This window comes from Channa argus, chromosome 13 (assembly GCF_033026475.1).
Source record: "Channa argus isolate prfri chromosome 13, Channa argus male v1.0, whole genome shotgun sequence".
In the NCBI taxonomy this organism is placed as follows: Eukaryota; Metazoa; Chordata; class Actinopteri; order Anabantiformes; family Channidae; genus Channa; species Channa argus.
In genome coordinates this window covers 27,298,490-27,325,655 of record NC_090209.1, presented here as the reverse complement: position 1 = coordinate 27,325,655, position 27,166 = coordinate 27,298,490, and the positions used below count along the sequence as shown (strand labels likewise).

General features: G+C 42.1%; 1 protein-coding gene across 2 annotated transcripts; it reads left to right on the top strand.

The window, feature by feature from the left end:
- Window positions 1-17: 17 nt before the first annotated feature.
- On the top strand, window positions 18-26,170 carry fgd1 (FYVE, RhoGEF and PH domain containing 1). 2 transcript variants are annotated; one of them, XM_067527667.1, is made up of 18 exons: window positions 18-1,241; window positions 11,170-11,433; window positions 11,520-11,718; window positions 11,788-12,547; window positions 13,564-13,653; window positions 14,008-14,156; window positions 14,235-14,391; window positions 14,474-14,612; window positions 14,907-14,965; window positions 15,732-15,878; window positions 15,972-16,064; window positions 19,207-19,286; window positions 19,385-19,415; window positions 19,640-19,741; window positions 19,887-20,015; window positions 20,122-20,280; window positions 20,482-20,628; window positions 21,986-26,170. In XM_067527667.1, the coding sequence occupies exons 1-18, from the start codon at window positions 1,118-1,120 to the stop codon at window positions 22,259-22,261; spliced, it is 3,105 nt and encodes a 1,034-aa protein (XP_067383768.1). In that variant the 5' UTR covers window positions 18-1,117; the 3' UTR covers window positions 22,262-26,170. The 2 variants fall into 2 exon arrangements, with proteins under 2 accessions (XP_067383768.1, XP_067383769.1); XM_067527668.1 differs by lacking the exon at window positions 18-1,241 and adding an exon at window positions 6,866-7,230.
- Window positions 26,171-27,166: the final 996 nt, after the last annotated feature.

The following is a 27,166-nucleotide window of genomic DNA, read 5'->3' as shown; positions in this document are numbered from 1 at the left end:
TCACATTAGCTGCTCAGACTGAGTTTGCTGATCCACAATCTAGGAACCAGAATAACAAAAAAAAAAAAAAAAAAAAAAGCTAAAAATAGACAAAACCACCATAACCAGACCCTGAAGAAGCCACGGGAGACCGAAGCAGTCTCCATTCAGTAAGATTCACAAGACTCAATAAACCTGGAGACTTGGAGCCCTCTGGTGGCTCCAAGTCTCTGCTGAGCTCTTAGATCAGAGTCAAAACCAAAATCAGAAGAGCTCAGACTGAGGGATGGAAAAATTTAAAGTGCTGGAATTTTTCTCCAGTTTTCCTTCTGCTTTAGATTTCAGCCTCAGAAAAGGAGGGGGAGAAAATGAGAAACAGATGATGGGGAGGCGGGGTGGATGGATCAGATGTCTGGACTTAGGAGGAGGAGCTGAGGAGTTGTGGTGTCGGTCTGCAGCTTAGATCAGAATCTCACACAAAAGCCTGAAGTAGCACAGAGACAAACAAAGGACCAAGTGTCCTCTGCTCCTGTTTGCACATATTGGAATGAAAGAGGACTCCACAGAGCTGAAAGATGGATCAGGAAAACTACGTTCAGTTCTGAGGAGGACTGTTGAGTCTGCACATTCTGGATCAAAGTTGCTTCAGGAGGAATCTACAGAGCCCAGATCTGGATCTGGATTTTTTTTTTGTCTCCATGCTACCTGGGGACTTTGTCTGGATCCTTCTGAAAGTTTCTGTGGATTCTTCAAGACGAGGTCCTGGGGCATATGGGGAAAGAGATGGAGGGAGGATCTGAAGCGTCTGGTTTCCTGAATCAGAGAGCGGGGGAGGGTGGAGGAGGGGGTGGGATTCGCTGTCCTGACCTCCACATGGCTTCAACCAGTGACAAGACCAGTAGAGACCAGAACTTGTAGAGACCACAAACCTGTAGAGACACAAACCAGGATACAGAACCAGTTGTTTTTGAAACCCACCAGAGACCAAATCCAGTACAGATGTGCAGTTTTCTAAGTAAAACCAGTTTATAGTAGGTCGACATCCTGCTGATCATGGTCTGAATCTGGACAGTGTCATGGAGAAGCAGCAGACAGAGACGTCTCCAGACTGATCTCAGGCCTGTGGACAGGTGTTGCCATGCACCTGAACCGGCCCTGCGGCACCCTGATCCCCTCTCCCTCTTTCTCCAGCCACTTTGGCACCATGAGGTTCTCCTACCACCTCCAGTCCACATCTGCACCCAGCTCTACCTGCAGGACAGGTGAGTCCAATTAAAGTTCTGTCCTCACACTTTCTCTATCTGTTGATACTGTTGATGGTGGGCCTGGAGGTCACAGGGACAAGGTTCACTCCATTAGACTGGATCTGATTGGATCACAGGTCACATCATGTGTCCTCATTTAGCATCCGTTGTGTGGCACATGTTTATTATCACGTCTCCCTTCTCTTCTACTCTCAGAACATTCATTAAGTTTCAATAAACAAGAAGCTGCAAAACTTAATGAGTTAGCAGAATAGTTTCTCCCCTCTGATTGGTCAGTAGGATGAGTCTCCCTTCTGTGAATGTCCACCAGTGACAATTTGTGAGACAAGTAATGTGGAATATTTTTGTATTAAATAATGATATTATAATATCATGAAAATAAAATAGTTCACTTTATTTAAAGCTACAATAACTGTTTCTTGACACCACTGATATTCACTCCATATTTAGGTGATGCATGTCTTATGGGAAAACAAATTATTAATAAAAAGCTATATCTATCTATCTATAAATAAATAATATACACTCACTGCCTGGGCTTAGGAAAACTTCTGAAAACCACGGTCAGTAGACACAGTTTGTCTCTGTGTCCATTGATGTTAAAACTCTAATAAAAGCAAAGAAACAACCAGATATCAACAAGATCCACAAAGACTTATTTAAACTGAACTTATTTAAAATGGACCAAGCTAAAGTGGAAACTGTCCTGTGGCCAGAATCTGGAGTTCTGTTTCAAAGTCGTGAAGTGGTTCCCCTCTGCCTTGTGCACAGTCCAAAAGCATCTGTGATGGTGTTGGGGGGCATTAATCTAAACAGCATAGGTAACTTAACATCTGTGAAGGTCCATTAATGCTGAATGATGTCTACAAGTTTTGGAGCAACATCTAACGACGTCTTGTTTATTTCAATAACACAATGTCAAACCACACATGGCTCAGTAATTAAAGAGTCCAGACCTGTCACCTCCTGAAAACATCTGGAGCATTATGAAGAGAAAATGGTGACGAAGCAGGAGAAGTGTTGATCAGCTGAACTAAATTATCCGGAAAGAATGCAGGAAAATGTTGCTTTAAAAAAAAAAAAAGCAAATGCTCACCTCCATTCTTAATTACAGTGCTGATATAGAGAAGCTGCTGCACATATTGGTTAACACACGCTGCTGTGCCAACTTTTGTAAAACATCATATTTAAAATTATATCACTATTTTCAGTTTCAACATTTGTCTCTGTTCTATTTACAATGAAACACAGGTTTCATATGATTTGTTTTGATGTGTTTTTTTTACACATTGTATTCACACCAGCCCAGTGATTCTCAGAAAAGTATTGGAAAAGGAGCGGCTATAAAACTGTATGAATACTATACATTTAAAATACATTTTAAAAAGATCATGACAACTTGATTAGTAGAATTTGATTGATTTAGTCAAATATTTAGAAAGCTGCAGGACTTGTGATCCATGTGGATCATCTGGATCATTTTACAGGCAGGAACCTGGAAAAAATGAGGCGTGAATGGGTGCCATGTTTTGATCTGGTGCCAGTATTATATCCATGGGTAATTAACAGCCTGCTAATATTAGTGGTTCATTTGAAATGTTCAGGAAGAAAGTGGGATATAAAAATGTAACATCTGTGATGTTCTCCTACAGTAACATTACACACTGAAGCAGTGAGGACGCAGCATTTTTTTCTGAATTCAGCTCGTTGCAGCACTTGGTGAAGTTATCAGGACGTCCACTGGACTTCTCTCTTGGTCAGAGTTTCACTTGTCATTCAAGCAGCTTCTACAGTCTGAGGAAAGTTGGTGAAAGTCCTCTGCTCAGAGACAAAACTGTGATTCTCAGTTAAGATTTTATCCAGTGAGAGTCAACCAGAGGCTGGGGACTCCTTTTTGTCCTCTGGAGACAAAGATAAACAACACGAGTTACTGTGAAAAAACATGACTCCATACACACAGAACTATGCTTCCCAATTTATAAGAAACACCAAACAAAAGGGGGGGGAAAAATAGTTCAGTATTGTACAAAAGCCCTGCAGTAAGAAATATCATGTTTGGTCCTGTGCTCCTAACGTTCCCTGAAGAAGAAAAACCAGGAGACTCATATTAGAAAAACGGAAACTAAAATGAGAATCACAGTTTTACAGATCTTTTACTCCCAGCAGGAGTTCGATGTGAGCAGAGCACTTGCAGCTTCTGGACAATTAAAATATATAAAAAGGTAATAAAAACTTCACAGCAGCGGCTGATCTTTGGATTGTTTTGAATCAGGACTTTGCCTTTCTGTCCTCCAGGTTCTCTGCAGGGATCAGTGTAGCACTAACTCCCTAACCTGACTGTTACTGAGGCTGAAACCTCAGATAGGAATACAGAAATTCACTAAGTGTACATGTGAAAAATCCTAAGTGTGTGTGTGTGTGTGTGTGTGTGTGTGTGTGTGTGTGTGTGTGTGTGTGTGAGAGAGAGGGTGAGCTGTGGTGAGGCAGAAAACCACCAACGACGTGGCAGAAACACAGGGTCAGCTTTTATTTGACACAGTAAAGTTGGAATGAAGGAAAATAGAAACGATTCTCTGTGGAGGTTGGAGGTTTTGTTTCTTGTTGGTGTCAAGTCATGCAGCAGACACCAGGATGGACAGACATGGGACTCACTTAAGACCTGTTCCAGGCCTCTGGCGTGGAGTGTGATGTGATGTGATGTTGGTGAATATCCACGTGTGTTAAACTCATTGAGGATGGCTCACATGCTAACATCCCCACCCCCTTCCCCCAGCGTCCCAGCATGCTGTGCAGCAGCACATGTGGAAACAGATATGAGCAGATATGAATGAAGAGCTGCAGTTAAAAATAGACAACACCTTCACCACCTTCTCCCCCCCACTCGTACACAGTCTGAGCACTTTCCCGATTGATCCCCTCCTCTCTGACTCTAATGCACATGTGCTTTTTATTCGGGACTTCACTCTGCTGCTGCTTCTACTCTTGTTTCTACGGAAAACACAAACGTTCTACTGTCTCAAACTGCAGACTCTCATTTTAGTGTAATTAACCCCCACCCCCATTTCCTGTCTGCCTCCATCAGCTGATACAACCCCCCCACCCCCACCATGAACAGATTAAAATGACCCCGCACCCACACATTAAACTGGTCACATGTTGATTTTTCATTATTTACACCAGACAAAAGCACTTATCCATTAATAGTTACAAACAATCTAAAAATAATCTTTCTCTTTAACAGCTCATGAGGTGCAAAGGAATCCGACTTCTGCATGAGACCCGCTCTTCTATTTCAGTCTACTGTTAACAATGAGAAGCAGCTGCCACGACATGTTGTTGACTTAGTTTCTTTAAAGGCAGTAGGATTCGTCCGTTGCTGTCCTTAAACGCACCGTTGGGTTGCAGCAGTGGTCAAATGACCTAGTGAGAGAATGAAGAGAGGGCAGTGTTAGAGAGAACAAAGCAGTAAATCAGAGAAATAAAACGTTAATTTCTGATTGTTTCACGGGTACTAAGTTGTAAAACACAAACACAAATCCGACCTCCTCAGCCTGCACGGAGGATTCTGTATGTCTGCAGACAAACAGACACGCACCTGAAACTGGATGTACAGTATGTAATGTTTTCACTGAATGTTTAGCTCTGGCAATGTGAGTAATTTAGTGCTGTTAAGTCCACACATGTGAAAATGAATTATATTTACGTGAAATCACCAATGTTTTTAGTGATTTAGATAAACCCTCATGCCACATAAAAACCTGAATAATGAGCGACTTTTTTAAACATCTCTTAGTAACAGAGCCATAAGGGGGAATCAGAGGTCAGTCTGTAGGTTTTTCTTCCTTCTGTGACGAAGGAAGCTTCCAATTGCTCCTTGTCACATTATAGTGTTTTAAATGTTGCTGCAGTTTTATAAGTGTTGTGTTGTTAGTAATAGTTCTACATTGTGTTATTAATGCTGCAGAAATGTATTATCACCTCCTGTAGGTTCCATCATATTTTAAATAATCTGTTTTTTTCAGTGACAACACAGCTAAACATCAAACAATCTTGTATATATTGGACTAAGCTGATTTGCGGCCGCTGTCCCTGATTTGGCTTTTAGATAAAACAGTTAATAAAATCGGCATGAAACAAAAGGTAAAAACAAAAATTAACATGTACCTACAGATATTTCTGAGTGTTTTACTATGCTCACAACTATGTGCATACGCAGCTTCTCGCAGATGGATATACACAAAGTATAAATACACACAGTAAAAGAGAATAAACTTGACCAGTGTGAATCCAGCAAACCAACCACAGCTGTTCAGTGTTCACATGTCTGTTGTGCAGCTTTGTGGTGAAAACGGAGTTCCAATGTGATTTTAAGATCAGAATAAGATTGTTTTTTTATTTTTTATAAACTGTAGAATATCAGTATTTATCCAGGGCCAGATCCTAAAAACAACTTCTGTAATTGTGTTTTTGTTCATTTTCCTGTTGTGATCCCACACGTGTGTGTTTTATCACTTGTTCTTGTTTGTTAATGTTTCAGAGTAATTGGATTTTTCACCATTTGATGACGTTTATATTTTGATTAATGGTTTTTGTTTCCTGCTGTTGTCCAACAAAGTTATATTAAAATCTCCCAGAAAATAGTTTTGACAGTTTATCAGTAAGGGCTAAAAGACGCATTGTGAGAGGGTGGGTTAAATAAAAGCATCGTATTAAAATGTATATAAAATGAAGCATTTCTGTGGGGATGCTGCTGTTTAACCAGATCTCACTCAGAACCTAAAAGTCCAAGTTAGACTCGTTTTAAAAAACGTAAAAAAAAAAGAGGATTAAAGAAAAGACGATTCACGCATCTTTTTGTTGCAGCATCACAACCATGTCCTTTTCCAGTATATAATTTTGTTAGTTTTTTGTTAGTTTGTTCCTCTTTAGGGCCATGACATGTAGGTTTGTGCTTGTTCCCACTCAAGACGAGAACCCGCCTGTTCTCAGCTTCTGCTGTTTCAACAAAGACTGTGTTCAGATTAGGTTCCCTGAAGGTCCCACTGTTCTGTGAAAGCATGAGCAAAGCGGCTCGGTTTTTCTCTTTGGTTGTGGTTTTGTTGCAGATGCTCGATTGGGTTCTGTCAGATCCTTTGTCTGTGACACTGTGAGTTGAAGTTCGATTTCTTTTACACCAGAGTAAAAGAGTTGTTGTAGTGACTGAAGCAGAGGAGCAGCCATATTGGTCCATGTGCATTGACTGTGGAGCCGCCACCTCTCCCGTTTGGGACGTCTCCTGCAGCTTTATGTCTTAGGTGGACCTACTGTAGCAGCCGGACATCAAACGACAAAAACAACAACTGTACTATGTCAATGTCCAAGGACTTTGTGGTTTGACTGCAGTCAAACAGTTTTTGATGGATCTTCCCTGAAACCAGTGACTACAGACCCAAAGCATGGAGAGGTCAGAATAACATGTTTTGCCATCAGCTCAGGTTTCTGTCTGTAGGAGCTGGAAATAGTTTGTGTGAAGTCACATGATCAGACCTCTGTTTGTCATTCTCATCGGTTTTTACACTTCCAGCCCCCCCCCCCCCCCATTCTCATTGGCTTTTCCATAATTTGTTGTCATGGAAACCAAGATGGAGGAGAGAGAGAGAGACGGGGAGAGAGAGAGAGGATAAACCGAACCTCCCCCTCTCCCTCTGCCGCCGCCTGCCGCTCACACACCGGGCAGCGCACTGAACCAAACCGAGCGGATCTAACCTACTTATCCCCCGTGAAGCAGCAGTCTGTCGGTGCGCTGTCTGTCCGGACCGTCGGCGTGTCAGTGCCTCCGAACCGGTCCGGTCCGTGCCTCCTCCGTATGTGTGTGTGAGACAGTGAGTGTTTCTTCTCCGTGCTGTGGACCGGGAGAGCCGCTCTCTCCCCGCACCAACATATTCTTTAATGACCGGATTTGTGTTTTGCTGCGCGATGTACATGGACAGAAGCAGCCTGAGCAGGGGTGAGTCTCCTTACACTGTCACATCTGCAGCGCGCGCACACAGCCCTGCACGCGGACAGCTGCAGCTTCACCACATCAGCGCGTGCTGTTTTCTTTGGTTTGTGCAGAAAACGACATTGATATTGATGGTAATAATGAGGAGGGGGATTGGGGGTATGACAGGCGCGCGCCCACACAGCTTGACGCGAACGCGCACACACTGACCGACATCTCGCCGCAGTGAATGTAGGCTACTATGGCCGCAGGAGGCTGCGCCCGCCAGATGTGTGAGTTTTTATCCGCAGACACGTGACGCGTCAACTGATCATTAAGCGATTATTGATGACCCAGTGTGTTAATATTTTATAGCATGTTTGGGACCAACATCAGCCTGGTGTCATACAGACCTAACCACAGCTCACAACGCGTGTGCGTTTATTGATCGATTTCAGATCGATTGATTTTACAGCGGAAGCTGATTGGAGAATGAACAGCAGGATGTGCGTGTGTGTGCCGTGTTGGTTTGTATCTGCAGACAGAGGGACACACCCCCCTCCCCCCCACACAGATTAGGGTCTCCTCGCGTTAACCCTTTAGCTGCAACGGTGATGAAGGTGAAACCGTTTGGAGGTCGAGCTCATGAATTTGTGAATTCTATTGTTGGTTCGGGTCTGTGATAGAGTCCTCATTCAGAACTCAGGTCCTAACGTGATCTGGATCAGTGTAGTACTAGTAGAACTAGTGTAGTACTAGTAGAACTAGTGTAGAAACACAGGGAACATCAAGAAGTCTTGGTTCAAACATCCAGTTTAAGAATCAGTTAGAAACCGCTTAAACGTCCCCAGTTATCACCAATACCTACTAAAGCTCAGTTAGAGAAGAGCCTCATAAGCCACATTCAAAACTTCTTTAACAACCAGTAGAACCAATAACCTCTGTGACTAACTAATTGTTCAGTGGAACCTTCTAAAAGTCAATCTGATACATTTACATAAACCCTAGAATCTTCCTGACTATTAGGAGTTAACCAGAACCTAGTGGACCTTCAGAGCTTCACATACACACATCTGCATGCTTTTTAAATCCAATTATGAACTAAATAATAATGAACTAATCCATCACAGAGTGTGTCAGTAAGGTCCAGGTCCAGGCCACATCTGCACTGGGATAAAGTTGTAACATGTTCTAGAACTGGTCCATCAGTGCAGGAGAACTGAGAGGCCTGAAGTGTGTGTGTGTGTGTGTGAAGATGTCCAATGGCATTGGACCTGATTTCTGGTGCAACAGCTGGTTTGAACATGTCCAGTTCCGCTGAGGACAAATGTTTCTTTGGGCACATTTTTGTAAAATGTCCTCGCTGTAAGGACGTCTGTCTTTCAGAACTGTGTCTGGGAGTCCAGAACTGGTTTAAGGGTTTAGGTTATCTGCCCACATTATTGGCTGTTTGAGTCTGCACAATAAAAAGCACCATATGGTGAAACTGATGTCTCCAACTTTACTGTACCTTGTGGGGACAGCAAATAACAAACAAGTTGTGGGAGATGCACACAGGTCATTTCAACCCAGGGAAAACTTTTATCGGCCTGCCACTGAACTATCTACCAACCGTTTTTACCCGAGAGGTTTGACAGAGCAAATTAATTTTCACCTGTCAGGTGATGAAGCAACCAACCAAGCAGTTCCCTGATCTGCACACTTTAGACCAAATGCTGCTTGATGTAACCAGCAGACTGTGGTTCAAATCCCCCAATTCCATGTAGAGGATTGTGGGTAATGTAGCAGCACAGAAAAACTAACTGCTGGTATAAATAGTCACCGAGCATCTGGTTGACATGAGTCTGCTGAAGTTTCCCATGACCTCTGTCTTCACCATCACAAACATGTGTTGGTCTTTCTATGGCTGTTAGGACATGTTTTGTTCCCCCCCAGCCCTAAAACGTCATCTAAACCTGAGTCTAACCTGAAACCTAAAACTGTGTGAAGCCCTTTAAAAAAATGTCCTCACAAAGACACACTCACTCACATCTGTGTAGCAGAACTACACTTAGGAATTAGAGTCCTGCAGCACTCTGACATTAAATCTTCAAATATTACTTTTAATTTCGTCAGCTTCAAAACAATAAACAGCAATTACATGGAATATGACATCCCTGATGGCAGATATCACAGCTTCTGAAGCAGCTCAGTCTTCAGGTCTGTGGGTTTGTGTCATCGTGTTTTCCGGTTACTTGTTACTAAATACTTAGTTAGTCAGGCTCAGACTTTTACATGTGTTGTAATTACTGCTTAGTTTCAAATTTTCTGAGTCGATAAAAAGAATAAACATTTGACAAAAGGATCTTTTTACTTCAGGAGTCTCACTTCCTCCTTTTACCTTCAAAAATCAGACAAATGTGTAAAATCTGCTCAAACCTCATCCTGTGGTTTCTACATAATTTAACTGTGAAATCCTGTTTGCACTGTAAATAATCCCACTTTTAGACAGGAAATATTCCCCACAGCTGCATCTTATCAACAGTTTCCTCTGAGGCTGAGGTAAGAGGTCGGAGGTCAATGGCTTTGACAGCCTTCCTCTGTCTCAGAGTTAGAGAGCAGAGAGGACTTTTTACTGGATCTGAAAGCAGCAGACTGAGACAGTAATGACAGCAAACAGTCAGTCAGAACTCATCAATAAGTTAATCGATAACCAATGAACTTTTGAGGACAAACAACTTCACTGCTAAAAAAGTGTCCATGATGGTTTGGTCACTCTCCTTTGTCTTCAGTGGAGTCTCAATTTGAAGACTCAGATCAGCATCAACTACTGAAGGCAGACAGAAGGACACACTGGTGTCTTTAGCTGCCAGTGACACTAAATGAGCAGTAGCACGTTGTTAGAGCCACTTTTACTTTAGTTCAGTATATCTTCAATGTAAGTGTTGTGTTATTAGAACTCTTTGTAGTGATTAATCAGCGGCAGCAGAAGATCAGATGGGACAGGCAACTTTAACAGACACATCCAGAGCCACAACAATCATGTAATTTGTGTGACAGTCGGATCCGTTTCCTTTGAACCTGCTGTTTCCCGAGTTCTCCATAAACGTCCTGCTCTCTGCTGATGATTGTAACAGGCACGATGTGCAGAGTTCTGATCTGAGCATTGTGATCGCAGTCAAAAAGCCTCCAATGGGATATGAAGCCAATCCAGGACCACGTATGGAAGTGAATCTGATTTGCAAAGGAACATCATATCTGACTCACTTCAGCTGTGTACTATGATACTCCTTGATGTGGTCTCACTGTTTCTGGTTTATTTTGAGTCTGGAGTTGATGTTTGAAATTATTACTTTCAGCCAATGAGCTGCAGCTCTTTGCAGACCACAGACGTGGGGTTTATTTCTGTCCAGCTGCATCGAGTGAAGACCGCTTTTGGAAGCTTTTACTGTGTTTTAGCAATCAGCTGATTTTATCCACATCCCCCGTCTGCCTCGGTTCTGCTCAACCAAACATGCACCAACAAAATAAACATCTCTAAACTTTATATATTACAAAGTTTATACTAGTTATATTGCCTAGTATTTATTATACTAGTTATATTGACTAGTTATTTATTAAGGTTGATTAATGTAAGTGGTCACTTTATTAGGAATGCCTGTCTAAATCTAATTGAGTCTGAAGTCCTGCAGTAAATTCTCCTTCATCTTCAGTTTGTGTTTTGATGATTCAATTGTAAAATAAAAATATAAATAAATAAATAAATAAATAAATAAATAAATAAAGGTGAGTTGAATAATTTTGTGTTCCATTAGTGTTTATTGTATTTTCGTGTTTTATATCATATTACATTATTTTTGGCTTTTTAGTCCCTAGAGATGTCATGGAGGTTCTCTTAAATAGCTTTGTTTAGCTTTTATTTTAGAGGTATGTATGTTTGCGGGCATGGGCTCACCATTTTGACTCCCTCCCTGCTCATCTCCACAGGTCCCTCTTCCTCTTCCAGTCCCAGTTTGTTGACTAAGGGTCTCTCTCTGGAACCATCCTGCTCTCCATGCAGCCATCAGGGGGCACTGGATGCTGACGTGCCCCAGCAGTTGACCGTCGACCCGGGCACCAGCTGTGCCTCCCCAGGCCCCTGCCCCCCTGCTAACGTCTTGGTAAATGATACGGGGCCACCAGCGCTGCCAGCTACAACAATAACACCTCCAAGCAAGAACAGACCGCCGCTTCCTGGCCCGAAACCTCAGGGTAAAAAACTTCATTATTTAAATTTAGTGAATTTATTATCTTCATTTATAACATCACTGATTAACCTGTGACCCCTCCCCACACAGTCCCCCCAAAACCCCCTCACCTTCAGCAGCAGGCAGGGGTGTCAAGACCACGGCCTCGGGCCTCAGAAAAGCCCGTTCCCCCTCCCCCACCCTGCAGACCACTCCCAGCAGACCCCCGAGGGGTCTGGACTCCTCTCACTCGTGGCGATGGCACTGCCTCCCCTACCTGCGTCCTATCACTGATTGAGAAATTTGAGCGGTGAGTTCTGATTGTTTAGAGGAGGTGTCATTTATTTATTATGTATTCATTGAGTGTTTGTGTGTTCAGCGAGCAGATCATTGTGGTTCCTGACATCACGGGGGGCGCTCTGTGTCCACGCCTCCCTGACCCCTCCACCTCCTCTAGACCTTCAACACCAACACCACCTTCATCGTTGTCTGCTGCACCGCCACCTGATGAGGAACCTCCTGTTAAGCTCAGAGGGGATGATGACGTAACACTGAGGAGTGAGGAGGGGGGAGAAGAAGGGGACGTCCATAATAAAGAAGGTGATGCTGATGATGAGGATGAAGAGATGGTAGTGGTGTGCTGTGATGACCATCACAAGCGTCTGTCCATGGAGTCAGGTTACAGTGCCTCAGAGAAACAATTGGATGACGATGTTGTTGCCGTGGAAATGAGGGAGCAACAACACCAGCAGCCTCCGCTGCTTGACCAATCAGAACTTCCCTCGGAACGTCTTTCCCTCCCGTCTTCGCAGACGGATGGGAAGCTGGCCAATCGGGACAGTGGGATTGACAGCATCAGCTCTCCGTCACACAGTGAGGAGCTCTGCTTTGCTGGCGTAGATGATGGGGGTGTTGTTTACCCCTGCAGCCCCGCCCTCCTGCCCCGCCTGTCCAGCTCATCCTCATATGCAGGAGAAGGAGGGGAGGGAGAGGGAGATGAGGAGGAGGAGGAGGTAAGGGGAGGAGCAAGGAGGAGGAGGCAGTTTACTGAGGAAGGAGACAGTGATATGGAGGAAGAGGAGGCAGAGCTAACACTGGTGCTGCCCCCCCCCAAGACAGATAGACAAGACTCTACTGAGGTGAGTTCACAATAAGAATCTTTACTGACTCCACTGGGCTTTTAATTCTATGCAGATGACGTCATGTTTTACCTTTCAGTCAATCAAGAATCTAAACAGTTAAACCTGTTGGATCCTGAAAGTCTCAAATATGGATGAAGTTGAAATAGGTCCTTTCTGAAGTACCAGTTCTGCTCCAGTCACTGGGCTTCGGGTACTTTGATCAAATATCAAAGCACAAAGTAATAAATTACATGTTAAGAGGCTCACACATTTGCTGTCTTATTTTAGTTTAGATTTTTCTCTTGATTCTATACAAACAATGTTTATATATCAACTCAACAGCTACATGAATCCCTCAGCCCCTCAGATGCTCCCCTAGTTTCATCTAAGGCCCTCTCCTTTTTCTGTTGTGCCATTATGCCCCCCAGCTGATAAACAGCTGATTTAAGGTTCTGCATAACATCAGTGTAAATAAATATTAGTGAGAGTTTTACATACATCAAACCTCTACACATCAGGTAATGTATGGATTATTAAACAGCACAGTATGCTTTGTCTCGTAGAAGATCTTTGACTTTATTTGACGTTTGTGTGGTTCCCAGCACAGCTGGTGTTCAGTGATGACACTAAAAACCTGATTTTGTTCTAGTTTCATGTCTTTATTAATCGTGCTGCTGCTAAAGATCATCAGTTTTGTTTTTGCAAGATTCAAGAAATTAATTAATATCAATATCTTCCTAATTTTTGTAACTGTCCTTTATGATGTATGAAGCAGTGAAATTAGCCAATAGTTTAAAAACAGATTTCTTTCTCGAAGTGATCACAAACTGACACCAATAATGTGTGACATTGCTGAATTTCATATTCAGGCTTTTGCTATTAAAACGGACAGGGATAAATATTTACATTTTTAATTGATCCCGAAAAATACCCACAATCACAATTTCAGTCATTGAAAAAGTTCAAATTGACTATGATTCACGTAAACCTTTTTCCTGTTTATCAAATGCCCTGAATGCTGTTTCTCTGTCCAGCTGTCTGTCCAACAGAGGGTCTTCAACATCGCCAACGAGCTGCTGCATACAGAGACTGCCTACGTCTCTAAGCTGCACCTCCTGGACCAGGTGACTTGACCAAGCTTCCAGCCACCAGTCCTGACCCGTCTCTTCTTGTCTGGACTGAATCAGTGTCACTGTGTTTGTTTTCTGCCTTTCACACCACTGTCACTGTTGCCAGGGAAACATCCCAGTATTTACACTGTAGGAGTAACGGTGTGAAGTGTTTCAGCTGTGAAAATGCACAAACTACCAAGAAGTACAAAATAACCACAAAGAGACACAAAACTACTACAATCTTCACAGTCTTCCCATCTTGACAATAAGAGTCATAAGACAAATAAAAAATGCACTCAGACTGCAGAAATGATTAACAATGAACCAGCTTTCTAAATGTGGGTCTTTACTCTTTGACATTTGCAGGTTTTCTGTGCCAGACTTCTGGAGGAGGCTCGGTCTCGCTCCTCTTTCCCCTGTGACGTGGTTCAGGGAATTTTCTCCAACATCTGCTCCATCTACTGTTTCCATCAGCAGTTCCTTCTGCCGGCGCTGCAGAAACGGATGGAGGAGTGGTGAGGATATTTCTCTTTCTCTTCTGATGGTTCCCCTCCTCTGGAGTTGCTCTGATATCATTCCTGCTTTGTCTGCAGGGACTTGAACCCACGTATCGGGGACATCCTGCAGAAGCTGGCTCCCTTCCTGAAGATGTATGGAGAGTATGTGAAGAACTTCGACCGAGCCATGGAGCTGGTAAACACCTGGATGGAGAGATCGGCTCAGTTCAAGGTCATCATCCAGGAGATCCAGGTAGATGTTCACTGAGATGCTGCTGCCGACATTTAGTTTGGGTTGTTAATGTTGTTAATGTTGTTAATGTGTCTCTGCTCAGAGGGAGGAGCGCTGTGGGAACCTCACACTGCAGCATCACATGTTGGAGCCGGTTCAGAGGATTCCTCGCTACGAGCTGCTGCTCAAAGACTATCTTCACCGACTGCCAGAGGATGCCCCGGATTACAGGGACGCCCAGAGTACGACAAACGCATACAGACGTCAAGGGCAGGGACACATAGACAGATAGATAGACTAAGACGGGACAAAGAAGTCTGAGGACAGTCAGAACTTACAATAGGACAAGGAACCGCAGAGACGGTGAGAGAGTGACGGACAGTTGAAAACAGCAGAATCTCAGTGGGGGGAGGGTTCCTGGAGACACTAAGATATGAATTCCTAATTTTCAGGCCTGCTGCAGATTCAGAGATAATGTCTGAGAAGACAGAAGACAGTAAACAGTCCCCTCTCTTTCTTTCTGTTTCTCTCTGCAGAGTCTCTGGAGCTGATAGCCACGGCGGCAGAACACTCCAACGCTGCCATCAGGAAGATGGTAAGAGAGTTTCACTGGTCGTCCCTTAGTTTGTCTGTCAAAGAATCAGTTATTAACAAAGTTTAATGGATTTTAATATTCATTGGTCTGTCAGAGGATCACCCTCATGTTTTTAGGTCAAACCCTAGAATGCTGAAGAGACAGCACAGTGGAAGTCTTTCCACTAACTATCTGGTCAAGGCCCAGAAACCTAAACCTCAGATCTCCTTTAAAATGTAGAGCTCTTCTGGAGAAGTGAACCCTCAGCCTGTCCTGGGGATCTTGGCCTCAGGTCTGGCCTGGATAAATGTATAAAACCATTCCACAACAATTAAAATCTTTGAAACTGAGCCATGTGAAGACTTTGTGAACCATGGAAAAGACAGCTTCTGCCACTCCATAGTTTGGTTGTGAACTCTGTTGTTGCAGGTTCTGTGTTTTGACCCCTTTATTTGTATTTAAATCTTGACTTGTGTTGTGGTCTTGTGGATTCGAGGCGGATGTAATTACTGTGACTGCTTAAAGCAAAGCTGTAGCCGAGGTGCATCAGTTCACAGGTTTCACAACCTGAGTTTAGACTGGCATGTTGTAAGCTGAGGGAAAACCTTAGAACGGGATCAGGAATGGCTGACAGCAGAAGAAGAACAGAGTAGTCGCTAACCAATCATATCAAGAGTTTGAGAAGATTTTCCTCATCTGAACTGCAGAACGTCTTGCTGCATTAGCTTTGTTGACTTCTGCCTCCCCTCATGCTGAACTAAGTTCTGACTCTCTCTGTGTGTGTTAGGAGCGGATGAGGAAGTTGTTGAAGGTGTACGAGCTGTTGGGAGGAGAAGAAGACATCGTTAACCCGACTAATGAGCTCATTAAAGAAGGACACATCCTCAAACTGTCCAACAAGAATGGGACCACACAGGACAGATACCTCATACTGGTAGTTCAATGTTTTCTACTATGCTCACTTCTGTTCTGCTGGATTACAGGATGGCAGGAGCAGTAGTAGAGTAATATTTGTGTTTTTCTTAAGTTCAATGACAGGTTGTTGTACTGCGTCCCCAAGCTGCGTCTGATTGGTCAGAAGTATGGAGTCCGTGCACGCATTGACGTGGAAGGCATGGAGGTGAGACATCCCTCAGTACAGGGGACACAGTTATGGTTGGAACAATGGTGTCTGACATCAGCTAGGCTCAGGTGATTCACCTCAGCCCAGCTTTGTCCTGTTCTTTGTACGTCTTTAGACAGATCCACGATACCATGAGAAATGCAGGATGTTGTAAATCTGGTTATGATCATCTGGTTCCTTGGACACCTATGATTAAATCTCAAATTTAGAAAAACTGGATTTGAATATCTGAGATGACTAATTCATCACTGACCTGACTAAATATAAGTTTGGAAATCAGGTTTCTCAGAGAGATACCAAGAGATTCTGCTGGGGGTGCAGGGATTTAATCTTGATGTCAATTTTACACAAAGTTACGCTTTGTCTATGTGTCCCCTTATATGAATATGTGTCTTCTGTATAACCTCTGAGTCTGTAAAAGCCCATGCAGAACCTAAGATCAAGTTTTCTTATCCCGTGAGTTCAAGGTCGCCACTGCGGATCATTTTCCGCATGTTAATTTGGCAGTTTTTTACGCCAGGTGCCTTTCCTGACACAACCCTCCCCAATTTCTACCGGGCTTGGACCGGCACTGCACAGCTGGGGAGGGGAATGGGCTGTTAGGGGTTCTGTGTCTTGCTCAGAGACACTACGACATATAGCCAGGGCCAGGGATCAAACCACTGACCCTGTGTCGGCTGCCTTTACCAACTGAGCTACAGCCGCTCCTAGTCCTAAATACAGAAAAAATATTTCCCTTTAGATCAACCCACAAGGAAACATAGAAACACATTCAAAAGGTAAATTTACTGGATTGTGCTGTATAAAATAATCATTAATAAAAACTAGAAAGACAATTTCCCGAGGAAATTACGTGGGAGAGCTGTTAAGCTGCAGGAGAGACACCGATCGCTTAGATGCTGCAGAGAGTTGACAAATTTGAATGTTTAAAGCTGCAAATGTGGAGGCAAACAGCAAAACGTTGAATTGATGCAGAAGACGGTGAGGGATAAATATGAACAAAAGGAGAAAAAAAGATGAAAAAGAAGGAAAGAAATAAAAGAAAACTGTTACAGTAAAAGTTGAAGTAACAAAAGTTAAAAGAAGTTAAAAGTAAGAAGAAGTTTAAAAGAAGTAAGAAGTTGACATTAGAGGTTGACATTAAAAATTAAGACATTTAAAGAGAGCTTGATATTATAAAGGTAAAGTTTACCACAAACTGTTTTTTACCCATTTAAATGCTAACTATTAAAAAAAGGGGGAAAATTATTTTATTTGAACATGTATTTCCTGTTTGCGTGGTTGCGAGTGTGTTTCCACTGCATGTAGACCAAAACCACAAACTAATTTTACCATGTAAATGCAAAAATATTTTTAAAAGTTTGTTTTTATTTAAAAGTGTGTTTCCTGTCTGGTGTGAGTGTTTCCACTGCAGGGAGACTTAACCACAAATTCATTTTAGCATTTAAATGCTAAAAAAACTGTGTGTGTGAATGAGTGTGTGTCCACTGAGTATCATATGGGAGAAAATCTGTCAGGGAAAGTGTTTGGACATAGCTCCAAGGCTGATCACATGACCTGATTCAGCTGTGTCTTTTACCATGACAACGACTGCTGCCTGTCTGCTGACTCACTCACGTTTGCTGAAGACAGGCTGTGAAGGGCTCAGACTTTGCCTCCCAAAATATGCAATAATTGAAAAAGTATTAGTCCTATCGAACAAATTTAAAAACTGTGAGCGGCAGAAGGCTTCACCAAACAATAAAATGAAGGCATGCCGGTTTCCTTTCCTAAACGAACACAAAAATGCCCAGTTTTTTAATGTATAATTTTTTTAAGAAAGATAAATTTTGACTGAAAAACAGAAGAAAAAGGAGAAGAAAGTTAATCTAAGTCGAAAAGTTAGAGTGGGTGTGATGTCACCCACTCTAGCTGGTCCAACAGTCTGCAATACACACTAACTGAGAAGTTGAAAAATCACTAAAAAGTGCCTCAAACTTAAACTGCGATTATTCAAAAAGTATAAAAGATACAAAAAGCTTATCAAACAAACAAAAGGATTAATGTGTCTAAATACGTTTAAACTTTAAATGAAGTTTCTACGACACAGTATGATGATACAGTAAGCTGATCAAAAGAGCCAAGTTAAAGGGAAGTTTTAAATGCCTCTCATTCATTTTCTAAGGAAAAAGTGACAAAAAGTGAAATAATAGTACAAACGTGACTAAATAAAAAAGTGACAGCACGGAAGTTTAGCTTAGTTTTGACTACACACCAAAATGGCAAAATCATAATAAAAATAAAGTAAAAGAGGATAACACAACTCTCACACCAATAACAATGTTCAGATCTGTGAACCCCATCAGTCATTAAAATAAAAAAACCCTTTCTGTTTGCTTTTAAAACAACAGCAGACACCAGGAAAACACCATCAGACTGTTACCATCCCTGTTGGTGCCTGATCCTGATCTCTGGATAAAACTGATCCATTTCCACCAAGTATGTCAGAGCCAAGCTCTGGATCTCAGAAACCCCTAGTCCAACCACAATGGGACTGTGACTGCTGGACCACTCCGTCCTTCTTCTCTCTTTGCTTCTATGGGGTTCCATTGTCTTTCTTGTATGGCCAATCAACAAATTAGATTCACATTTATTGAGTTTATTCTCCAAAATTATGTTTGTTGTCAGGTTTCAATATTTTCCTGATTTACCCCTGAGTGTATTCTGATAATCAGCTGAAGAGGCAGTCTTACTCATCTCTGGTGGTCCAACAATTGTCCACTCCAGAGGTCACTGTATAACAAAACAAAGAACATTTATTGAATTCCACGTTCCACAATCGAGCTGTTAACAAAGTAATTCCACAGAAAACTGTGAGATGATGACCAAAAAAATTCCACAGAACATTTTCCACAAATGAATTCCACAGAAACCTTGTATCTCCACAGCTGCATACTTAACTTTCCATTACTACCTTGTTCCTCTCAAACACTTCAAAGGCAGTTATGTGATGCCATTGATGATGTCATCAGCACGCTTATACATACACTTATTACTAATTTACCCAACCTTTCAAGACATAGTGACCAGAACAAACACAGAAAAAACTCCAGTTGCCTCACATCCAGTCTTTGCCTTCTCTCTGTGTCTTCATGTCCAGCTTAAGGAGACCAGCAGCGTTGCTGTTCCCAGGACATTCCTGGTGTCGGGAAAGCAGAGATCCCTGGAGCTGCAGGCCAGGTAGCAACACACAGTTATTTTTACTGGTTCAGGAACGAAACACCGACAAAAGATAAAGTTGTTTCTGACTGGTTTTCTTTTTGACTGTGCCTCTGCAGGACAGAGGAGGAGAAGAAAGACTGGATCCAGGTAGACACAGTCTATTGTTGAAATTCTATCCACCTACTCTAAAAAAGACTAACTTTTACAAACCTTGAGTGGTTAATTCACCTTTCTTCAGTGATGCACAGGTGGAATCCAGGACCCTATGACATAGTACTTCAAAGTGGTCTTATTTTTTTCCTGCTAATATATAAGAACTGTGTATTAAAATTAGGTTTTCATGGACTACAACCTTAGTTTCCTGTCTTCAGGCCATCCAGGTGACCATCCAAAGACACGAGCAGACAGTGGAGAGCTTCCGACATCTGAACTGTTCACTACGAGATGAAGAGTCCACACCACCTCACTCCCCGGTAAGACATAGCAACTCGGTGTGTCTGAGTTACACCTGCTGCCAGTGTGTCCCAAAGTACTGCAGTATCAGGAACCTACAGGAACCTACAGGAACAGTGCTGTCTAACAAAGGCAGTGATTCCTCTTTGTCTGTTTCATTCACAGAGCTGTGTGGAGCTAGGGAAGCGAGCTCCCACCCCCATCAGAGAGAAGGAGGTGACTCTGTGTATGAAGTGTCAGGAGCCGTTCAACTCCATCACCAAGAGACGCCACCACTGTAAAGCCTGCGGACACGTACGTTCAGGGCTCATTTATCCAAAACTGTTCTTCTGCTCATGGACAGTGGAGGCTCAGAAAGGTGGAACCAGGCTCTCACAGTTGATTTTCTCTCTTTATCCAGGTGGTCTGTGGCAAGTGCTCGGAGTTTCGTGCTCGTTTAACGTACGACAACAATCGGACCAACCGTGTTTGTGTTGACTGCTATGTCACACTGGTGGGGGCGTCGCCCTCACCCATGGTGCTGAGCAGCAGCAGCCAGAGGAGGCGTTCCATCCTGGAGGTTGGTGTGAACCTGTTGTGTGGTTTTGCATGTACTATGTGTGCAATTTTAGGACTTTCTATTACAGACTGTCTAAAAGCATTAGGACCAACGATAGATGGAGAATTTGGAGTTGGACATTTTAGTTTTATTTTATTCACATGAAAAAAACTACAAAGGCAGAGTTTTCTTAGAAACTGTTTGTCTGTTTTGTTGCCACAGAAACAGGCTTCGCTGGCAGCAGAGAACAGTGTGATTTGTAGTTTTCTTCATTTCATGGAGAAAGGAGGGGGAAAGGGCTGGCAGAAGGCCTGGTTCGTCATTCCTGAGAATGAGCCGCTGGTTCTTTACATCTACGGAGCTCCACAGGTACGTTATTGATATAAAGCAATGTACAGCAATTGGAGACTGGACGAATCCCACTAGCTGCTCAGATCCGGCTCCCTCAGACCCTTTCACCTGTGCCATGGATGTAATGAGAACTCTTCCCCAGTCCATCTACACTCTGTCCATCATCCTTTTCGCTGCAGGACTTGGTCCTTTAGTGGTTAGTGGGATTGTTATATATGATGGGAAAGTTGATGTCAGCGCCCAGGAAATTATAAGACTGAGGTGTTTAGAGAAGTTGGTAGGAAGCTAGTCAGCTGTCAACAATCAAATATAGTCTTCCCATTCAGGCTGACATTTCAATTGTTATAAGAAACATGCCGTGTTCTTTTACAAAAATACTGTAGGGTTTTAGTCAAATCCACAGACACTAAAATTCTTCTCAAGTCAGTCTCAGAGCAAAAAGTGAGTAATGTAGGCTGTCAAAAGCTGAGTAAGTGCAGTTTCAGTGGAGCTACACGTTTAAAAAGTTTACTATCAGACACAATCCTGTACACTGGAGAAGAATGGGAGGTCAGAGACTGGTCAGTCTGGGTCAAGATGAGACTTCTACAGAATATGTTTAACCACAGCAGCTTTAACTCATAAGTCTATGATCTAGCCTGCGTGATTAGATCACATGTTTGGTTCAATGGTAAACATCCTTTAATGTGGTACATTACGGTAAAATAAAAAGTTTCCAAAAACTATGGCAGACTCCTGTTAAGATGAGAGGGCACAGTTCCAGTTGTAAGAGGTAATTTAATAATATGGTTTTAATACAAGCATTTTAAATAAGATGAGAGTAATGTGAAGTTTTGAGGTTAAACTAAAAGTAGATTTGTAAATTAAAACTACACCTCCACCTTGTTTGGTGGTATCACTGTAAATAAGACGTGTAGTCTACACATTAGGCGTTGTAGGGAAAGTATTTCAGTTTTCTTCAGCTGTTAAGGGAAATCTCTGCTGCTTTTAGGTGCAGGTGACCAACACTGCTGGTGATGATATTGTGTTTTATGGTGCTCAACTAGAAAGAACGGACTAGACTGACAATCTTTGCTGAAATTTTCTGACTGATAATATGATTATTAATTATTAGACTCCAAAACTGCAATGTCAGTAATTCTGTGACCTGCCGAAAGCTGAATGCAAACCTTCAGTCCACGGTGCTTAACCTGAACAAAGACATTAAAGGCAAATGAATATGAAAAGAAATCTTTGGCAGCCCTTTCCACTATCATCTGTGGGATGTAGGGACCATGTGTAGAAAAAGGTCCATCTAACCAATAACTAATAGGAACATAATTATTTCCAAAGAGCTTTTTATTTGCAAAATAACAATTTTTTTTTTTCCCACAAGGACGTGAAGGCACAGCGCAGCATCCCCCTAATTGGCTTTGAGGTCTCTCTACCTGAATCTTGTGACCGCCTCGATCGAAAGAATGCCTTCAAGATTTCCCAGAGTCATCTGACACTGTACTTCAGTGCCGAGGCAGAGGAGCTGCAGCGCCGATGGATGGACATTCTTTCGAGGGCTGGGAGGGGCGAGGAGCATCAGGTGCACCGACCAATCATAGAGTGTCTGGAGGAGGAGGGCGAAGAGCTGGCTGCTGTGGCAGAGGGCGAGAACACGTGATTCTATTGGCTGATGTTGAAGGCGGGGTCTTTAAATGAAGATCAGTCACCTACTGAGGACCAGTACAAAAACCAGTACATACAGTCGTAGCTAAGATATACGTTACCACACCCTCTGAATCTTCTGTCTATTAAAGTTGCGTGGTTCGTCTGCATGATTCCTCCCAGCTGTCCACACAAGATGGGGTCTTTCCCTCTCCGTTGACATTTGTTTCACCTGCCAGGGGAGGTGGGCAGAGCCTCTTCAGTAAATGTCCTCATTGTATATTTTCACAGTAAACTTTTAGCAGAAACCTCAGAGCAGTCTCCTGGTCCCTGCATCTGTCTGTCCAATCTGTGGAAAGTCTTTGAACACAGTTCCCATGAGCCCGTCCTAGTGTTCCCATGGCAACGCCCCCATCCAGAGCTGCGATGAATTGTATCATAGTTGAAATATTGACCCAAAATTCGAAAGTGAACTGACTTAAATGTGTCAATATTTTTGTCAGGAATCTGAAGCTTCTGATTGGTTTTTATCTGACGTGATTAAACCTGAATTGGTTTTCATCTGACGTGATTAAATCTGAATCATTATGAGCCCACTTAGCTGATCACTGCAAGTTATTTAGCCCCTCCCTTTGTTCCTCTGATGTTTCACGATTTACTTATTTTCAGAAGGTGTGATTAAGTTAACGTAGTTATTGTGTGCTTATTTAAAACCTGCTCCAGTGAAAAGACAGTTTTTCTTGATCAGACTTCATGGTGTCATAGTCTGTTTTCTGCTCAGAATGAAGCTTGGCACAGTTTGACTCTTTAGGGAAGGTTTGCCTGAGCTCAACTTAAAATCTGAAGATGTGCATGTTCGAGGACCATGTGAGGATGTAGGAGACGTCTACTTCTGATCAGTTAAACTTTGAACAATATTTATAGAAAGTCTGGAGTTTTTTAAGAAAAAGAGAAAACACAGATTTTAGAAATTTCTCAAAAGTTAAATTGAGTTTTTTTAATTCAAAGCAGAGAAATGTAAATGTCTTAATGTGAAAAAGGAGAGGACGGTTAATGTGGAACCAAAAAATCTTGTAAATGGATTGTTTAGTTTATTTTTAAGATAATGGACAGTGAGGCACTTTTTTTATGAATATATGAAACTTTCCTTGTTATATTTCTTCAACGGACTGTTGGACTTCATCTTAAAAAGAAAAAAATAATTGGAGATTTACTCCACTGTTCAAACTCTGGTTTCACATGTGACCAAGTACCCAAACACATACCTGCAACACTGCTAATTAATCCGAGAACAATCTGACTAAACCCCAGTAATAGTTAAGAATTTATGTGTAGACTTATAAGACAGACCCTGTAGTTAGAGAATGGATTGAGTTAGCTGGAAGAACCAAAAATGACTCCACAGATAATAAATACCTGAAGGTCCCAAACTTTAAGAACATTCTGAATCTCGCAAAAAAACTTGTGGTGCTACTGTTACGAGCCTATGAAGGAAAAAATTGAGGTACCATCAGACATCCATTAACGAGGAGACATCTGTCAAACTGCCGACAGGACAAGTCCACTTTCTTAAAGATTTCAGTATTGTAAAACTGTCCCAGAACCCACAAAGTATAATTTGGGTTGGTTGTGGATGGATGTTTAGTCCAGGGTCCAGGTTCCATCACAGAACTGCTGTATGTGAAACCAAAACTACGACGTGAACAAGACTGTGTACACAGATTTAAGAAAAACTGATAATTTTAAACAACAGTGGACACAAGCTGAGGTTTTACAGAATCAACAAATGTCAGTGTTCTGTCAGGTTGCTGTAATCTGGACCCAGCTGGACTCAAGTCCAAGGTCCAAGTTTTGTGTCCATCCCTCAATAGAAACAAAAGTGGAGTGGATTAATAACACACAAAACAAAATTGTTCCACTCTGCTAAAGGACGTTTATAGGAACATTTTAAAGAGAAAAAGAAAGTGTCTGTCCTCTTTAAAAGCACTTAAAAGACAATTATTACATTTCAGATGTCCCCTGAAAAAAAAAAAAAACTTCAGTTTTCCTGGTGGATCTTTCAAACCCTCGGTAACCTCACTGTTGCTCTCCAACCTCCAAACCTGCCAATTCAATCAGCTTCATGGCAGCGAACTACATTTCCCAGCAGCCTCTACGTGGATGTATGGACTCCTTTGACCTGAAGCCTCTCGTCTGGTGAAGGCAGTTGGTTCATCACTGCCCTCGAAAAACCTCACCCAACATTAGGTGTTTAATCTCTTAAGTTAAAGTCAGTTATTTATTATTTTCAATTATCATTTTATCTGGACATTATTAATCAATTCATGGGTGTGTCAAATTTTCACCTATAGGTCTCAACATTAGTTCAAACGGTTCTTTCTGTCACAGTAAAATAAATGATTGAGTTCTCTACTGTCAAAAAAAACTAATGTTTATTGTCCAGATCAATGAGTAATCAGGAAAATAAGGATTTAAAAAATCAGTAGCTGTGTTAATAGTTTGTGGAATCTTTACAAACTGTTTCTGGCGGATTCTTGGAGAGGAACCATAAACTGGACTGGGCTGCACTGAATTCAGACTTCTTGGTTGTTGGGAATGAATCCAGTAATTAGACGGAGCCGAGATGAACTGCATCCAGCAGAAAAACAGAAAGACTGTTTTGTTTTTACATCTTCACTTCCAGTGGTACAGTATTTCTCTGTCTGTCTCTATAAACAATTTTTGAAAGTGTTAGACAGAGTACTTATCTTATTAATATAATTATTGTATTGTTGGGATGAATTTATCTGATGCTATGAAGTGAAAAGAGACTTGTTGGATAGTTCTGTGTTTATGAGTCTGGGTTGTGTTGATGTTTGCTTGATGCAAGAAGAAAACAAGTTTTTGTAAATATAATTTATTCTCCTGTGCCGATCCCCATTCCCCCCTGTCCAGGTCACGTGACTCTGTAAAGGTCAACGCTTGCTGTTCCTACACACAGCCAGAGCCCAGCAGACAGTGTGGGGTCACAGGGTGCAGGTTAAAGGAACATTCTGACATTTTAGTAAACCCTGCTGTCCCCTCTCCTTTACAGTCCCGTTCTTTAGATGGACTGCAGATTCATTTTTAGCCTAGCTAACACAATGCCTGGACATAAGGGGAAACAGCTAGCCCAGGGCTTATCACCTTCCCCTGAGTGGGCTGTTTGCTGTTTGAAATCATTCGCCTAGGCTAGCAGTACTAAGCTAGGCTAACCATGTTCCCATCCTGTCTGAAACATGGGACAATAAGTTCCAAAATGTTTTACAAACTGGATTTTTTTAAAATGTTGAACTCTTTCTTTAACTTCTACCTCCAATGCTATCTGGTGCTCCGTCTGTGGCTCTGGTTGTCACAGTGTGTTTTTAGTGTGTTTTTGGCATGTAAAGCAGTGGCGTGTCCTCCTGTCCTCCCTTAGTGGAAGGAAATGGCCAGTAACTCAGCCTCATAGTTCCTGTCATCATCGCTCATTTTGATGTTGTGAAAAATGTTTTCAACTCTACCTGAAGAGATAGTGAGTTCTTTGTGTTATGCCTGGTCCTGACCAGTTCTGACCAATCCTGGCTGGTCCCCAATGGTTGCTGACTGGTGCTTCTTTTTGAAGTTGGTTCAACTTGCAACCATAAGAACCCGTTTATCTCTCTGTTGGTTAGCAAGTGGCCATAGAGCCGTGCTGTCATGGTCCAGCCCCTGACAGAGTAGTTCTAGGTTCCAGGGCTGCATTCAAACCGGTCCTCCTGGCTGATAGATGGTTCTTTGACTGTCAAAACACAACAAACTGGTTTGTTTAGGCAGCAGCTCTGAAAAAGAATAAGACTGCTGTTACATGACAATTAGCTCAAATGTTTTGCTAACATATGCTAGTCCTAGCTAGCTGTCATCACCATTAAATGCATAAATCAAACAAGCTTATGTGTGTTAAACTTCACTGCATTCTGGGTTTTCCATCAAACTCCCCACATCATCAAAAACGCTGTTGCTCTTTAGATTCGAGCTAAAGCTAATAACCAAGGTAGCGAACCATCTGTGTCTAGGCTTGAGTCCAGGAGTTTGTGATGACAAGGCTAATGTTGGGTCTTTCTTCCTAATAGGCCTGTTAGCTGGCTAACAAAGTTTTTTGTGTAGCTTCTGCAAAATTGTGAGGCAGTATTTAACCATTACGCAGAAGAAGAATATTGAACATAGAGGTTATTCCTCATTATCAAAGGACGCAGGTAGGAAGTAGAACTAAACGCACTTAAGCTGTTGTGTAGCTGACAACCTAACTGCTAATACACTTAATAAAAAGGCAGTTTTCTGTTGGTTAATGCTCCAAATTAAAATTGACGTTGATGCAAAATATTTACATAAACCTTATCAACATCTTTGGAAACGATTTCACTGAAATAAAAAATTTGCTGTTTAAATATCTGGCATGGTTACATAGACAGCTAACTTATTTAAAAATACTGAATTACTTTAGTTGGGACCATGTTGGGACCATTTCCTAAAAATACCAAAGTCTGTAATAATGTATTATTAGCCAAAATTAGGATTTTTACCTTGCACTTCAGTGAATCATGTTATGTAATTATCATACTGTCTGTGAAATAACTTGACATGCACCAGGGACAACTGTGGCACAGAAGGTGGAGTGGTCGTCCACGAATCCCGCAGTTGGTGGTTCAATCCCCAGCTTCTCACATGTCAAAGTGACCTTTAGCAAGACACTGAGATCTCTTCATTGGTTTAAACAGTTTGCAGCCAGTTTGGAGCAGTTATCCATTACAGTTAGTATGAAGCTAATAGCAGCTAATTGGCTAATATTGGTTCAAACTGGCTCCGTCTGCTCATAGCTGGTTCTGTTGCTCCTGGTTTAAAAGCCGATTCAGGTTTTTGCCTTAGAAGTTTTGAATTTTATTGA

Coding starts and splice junctions, on each gene's coding strand:
- fgd1 (XM_067527667.1), top strand. CDS start 1,118: ATGCACCTGAACCGGCCCTGCGGCACCCTGATCCCCTCTCCCTCTTTC. Junction 1,242..11,169: donor CAGCTCTACCTGCAGGACAG/GTGAGTCCAATT, acceptor TCATCTCCACAG/GTCCCTCTTCCTCTTCCAGT. Junction 20,281..20,481: donor GGAGGCGTTCCATCCTGGAG/GTTGGTGTGAAC, acceptor TTGTTGCCACAG/AAACAGGCTTCGCTGGCAGC.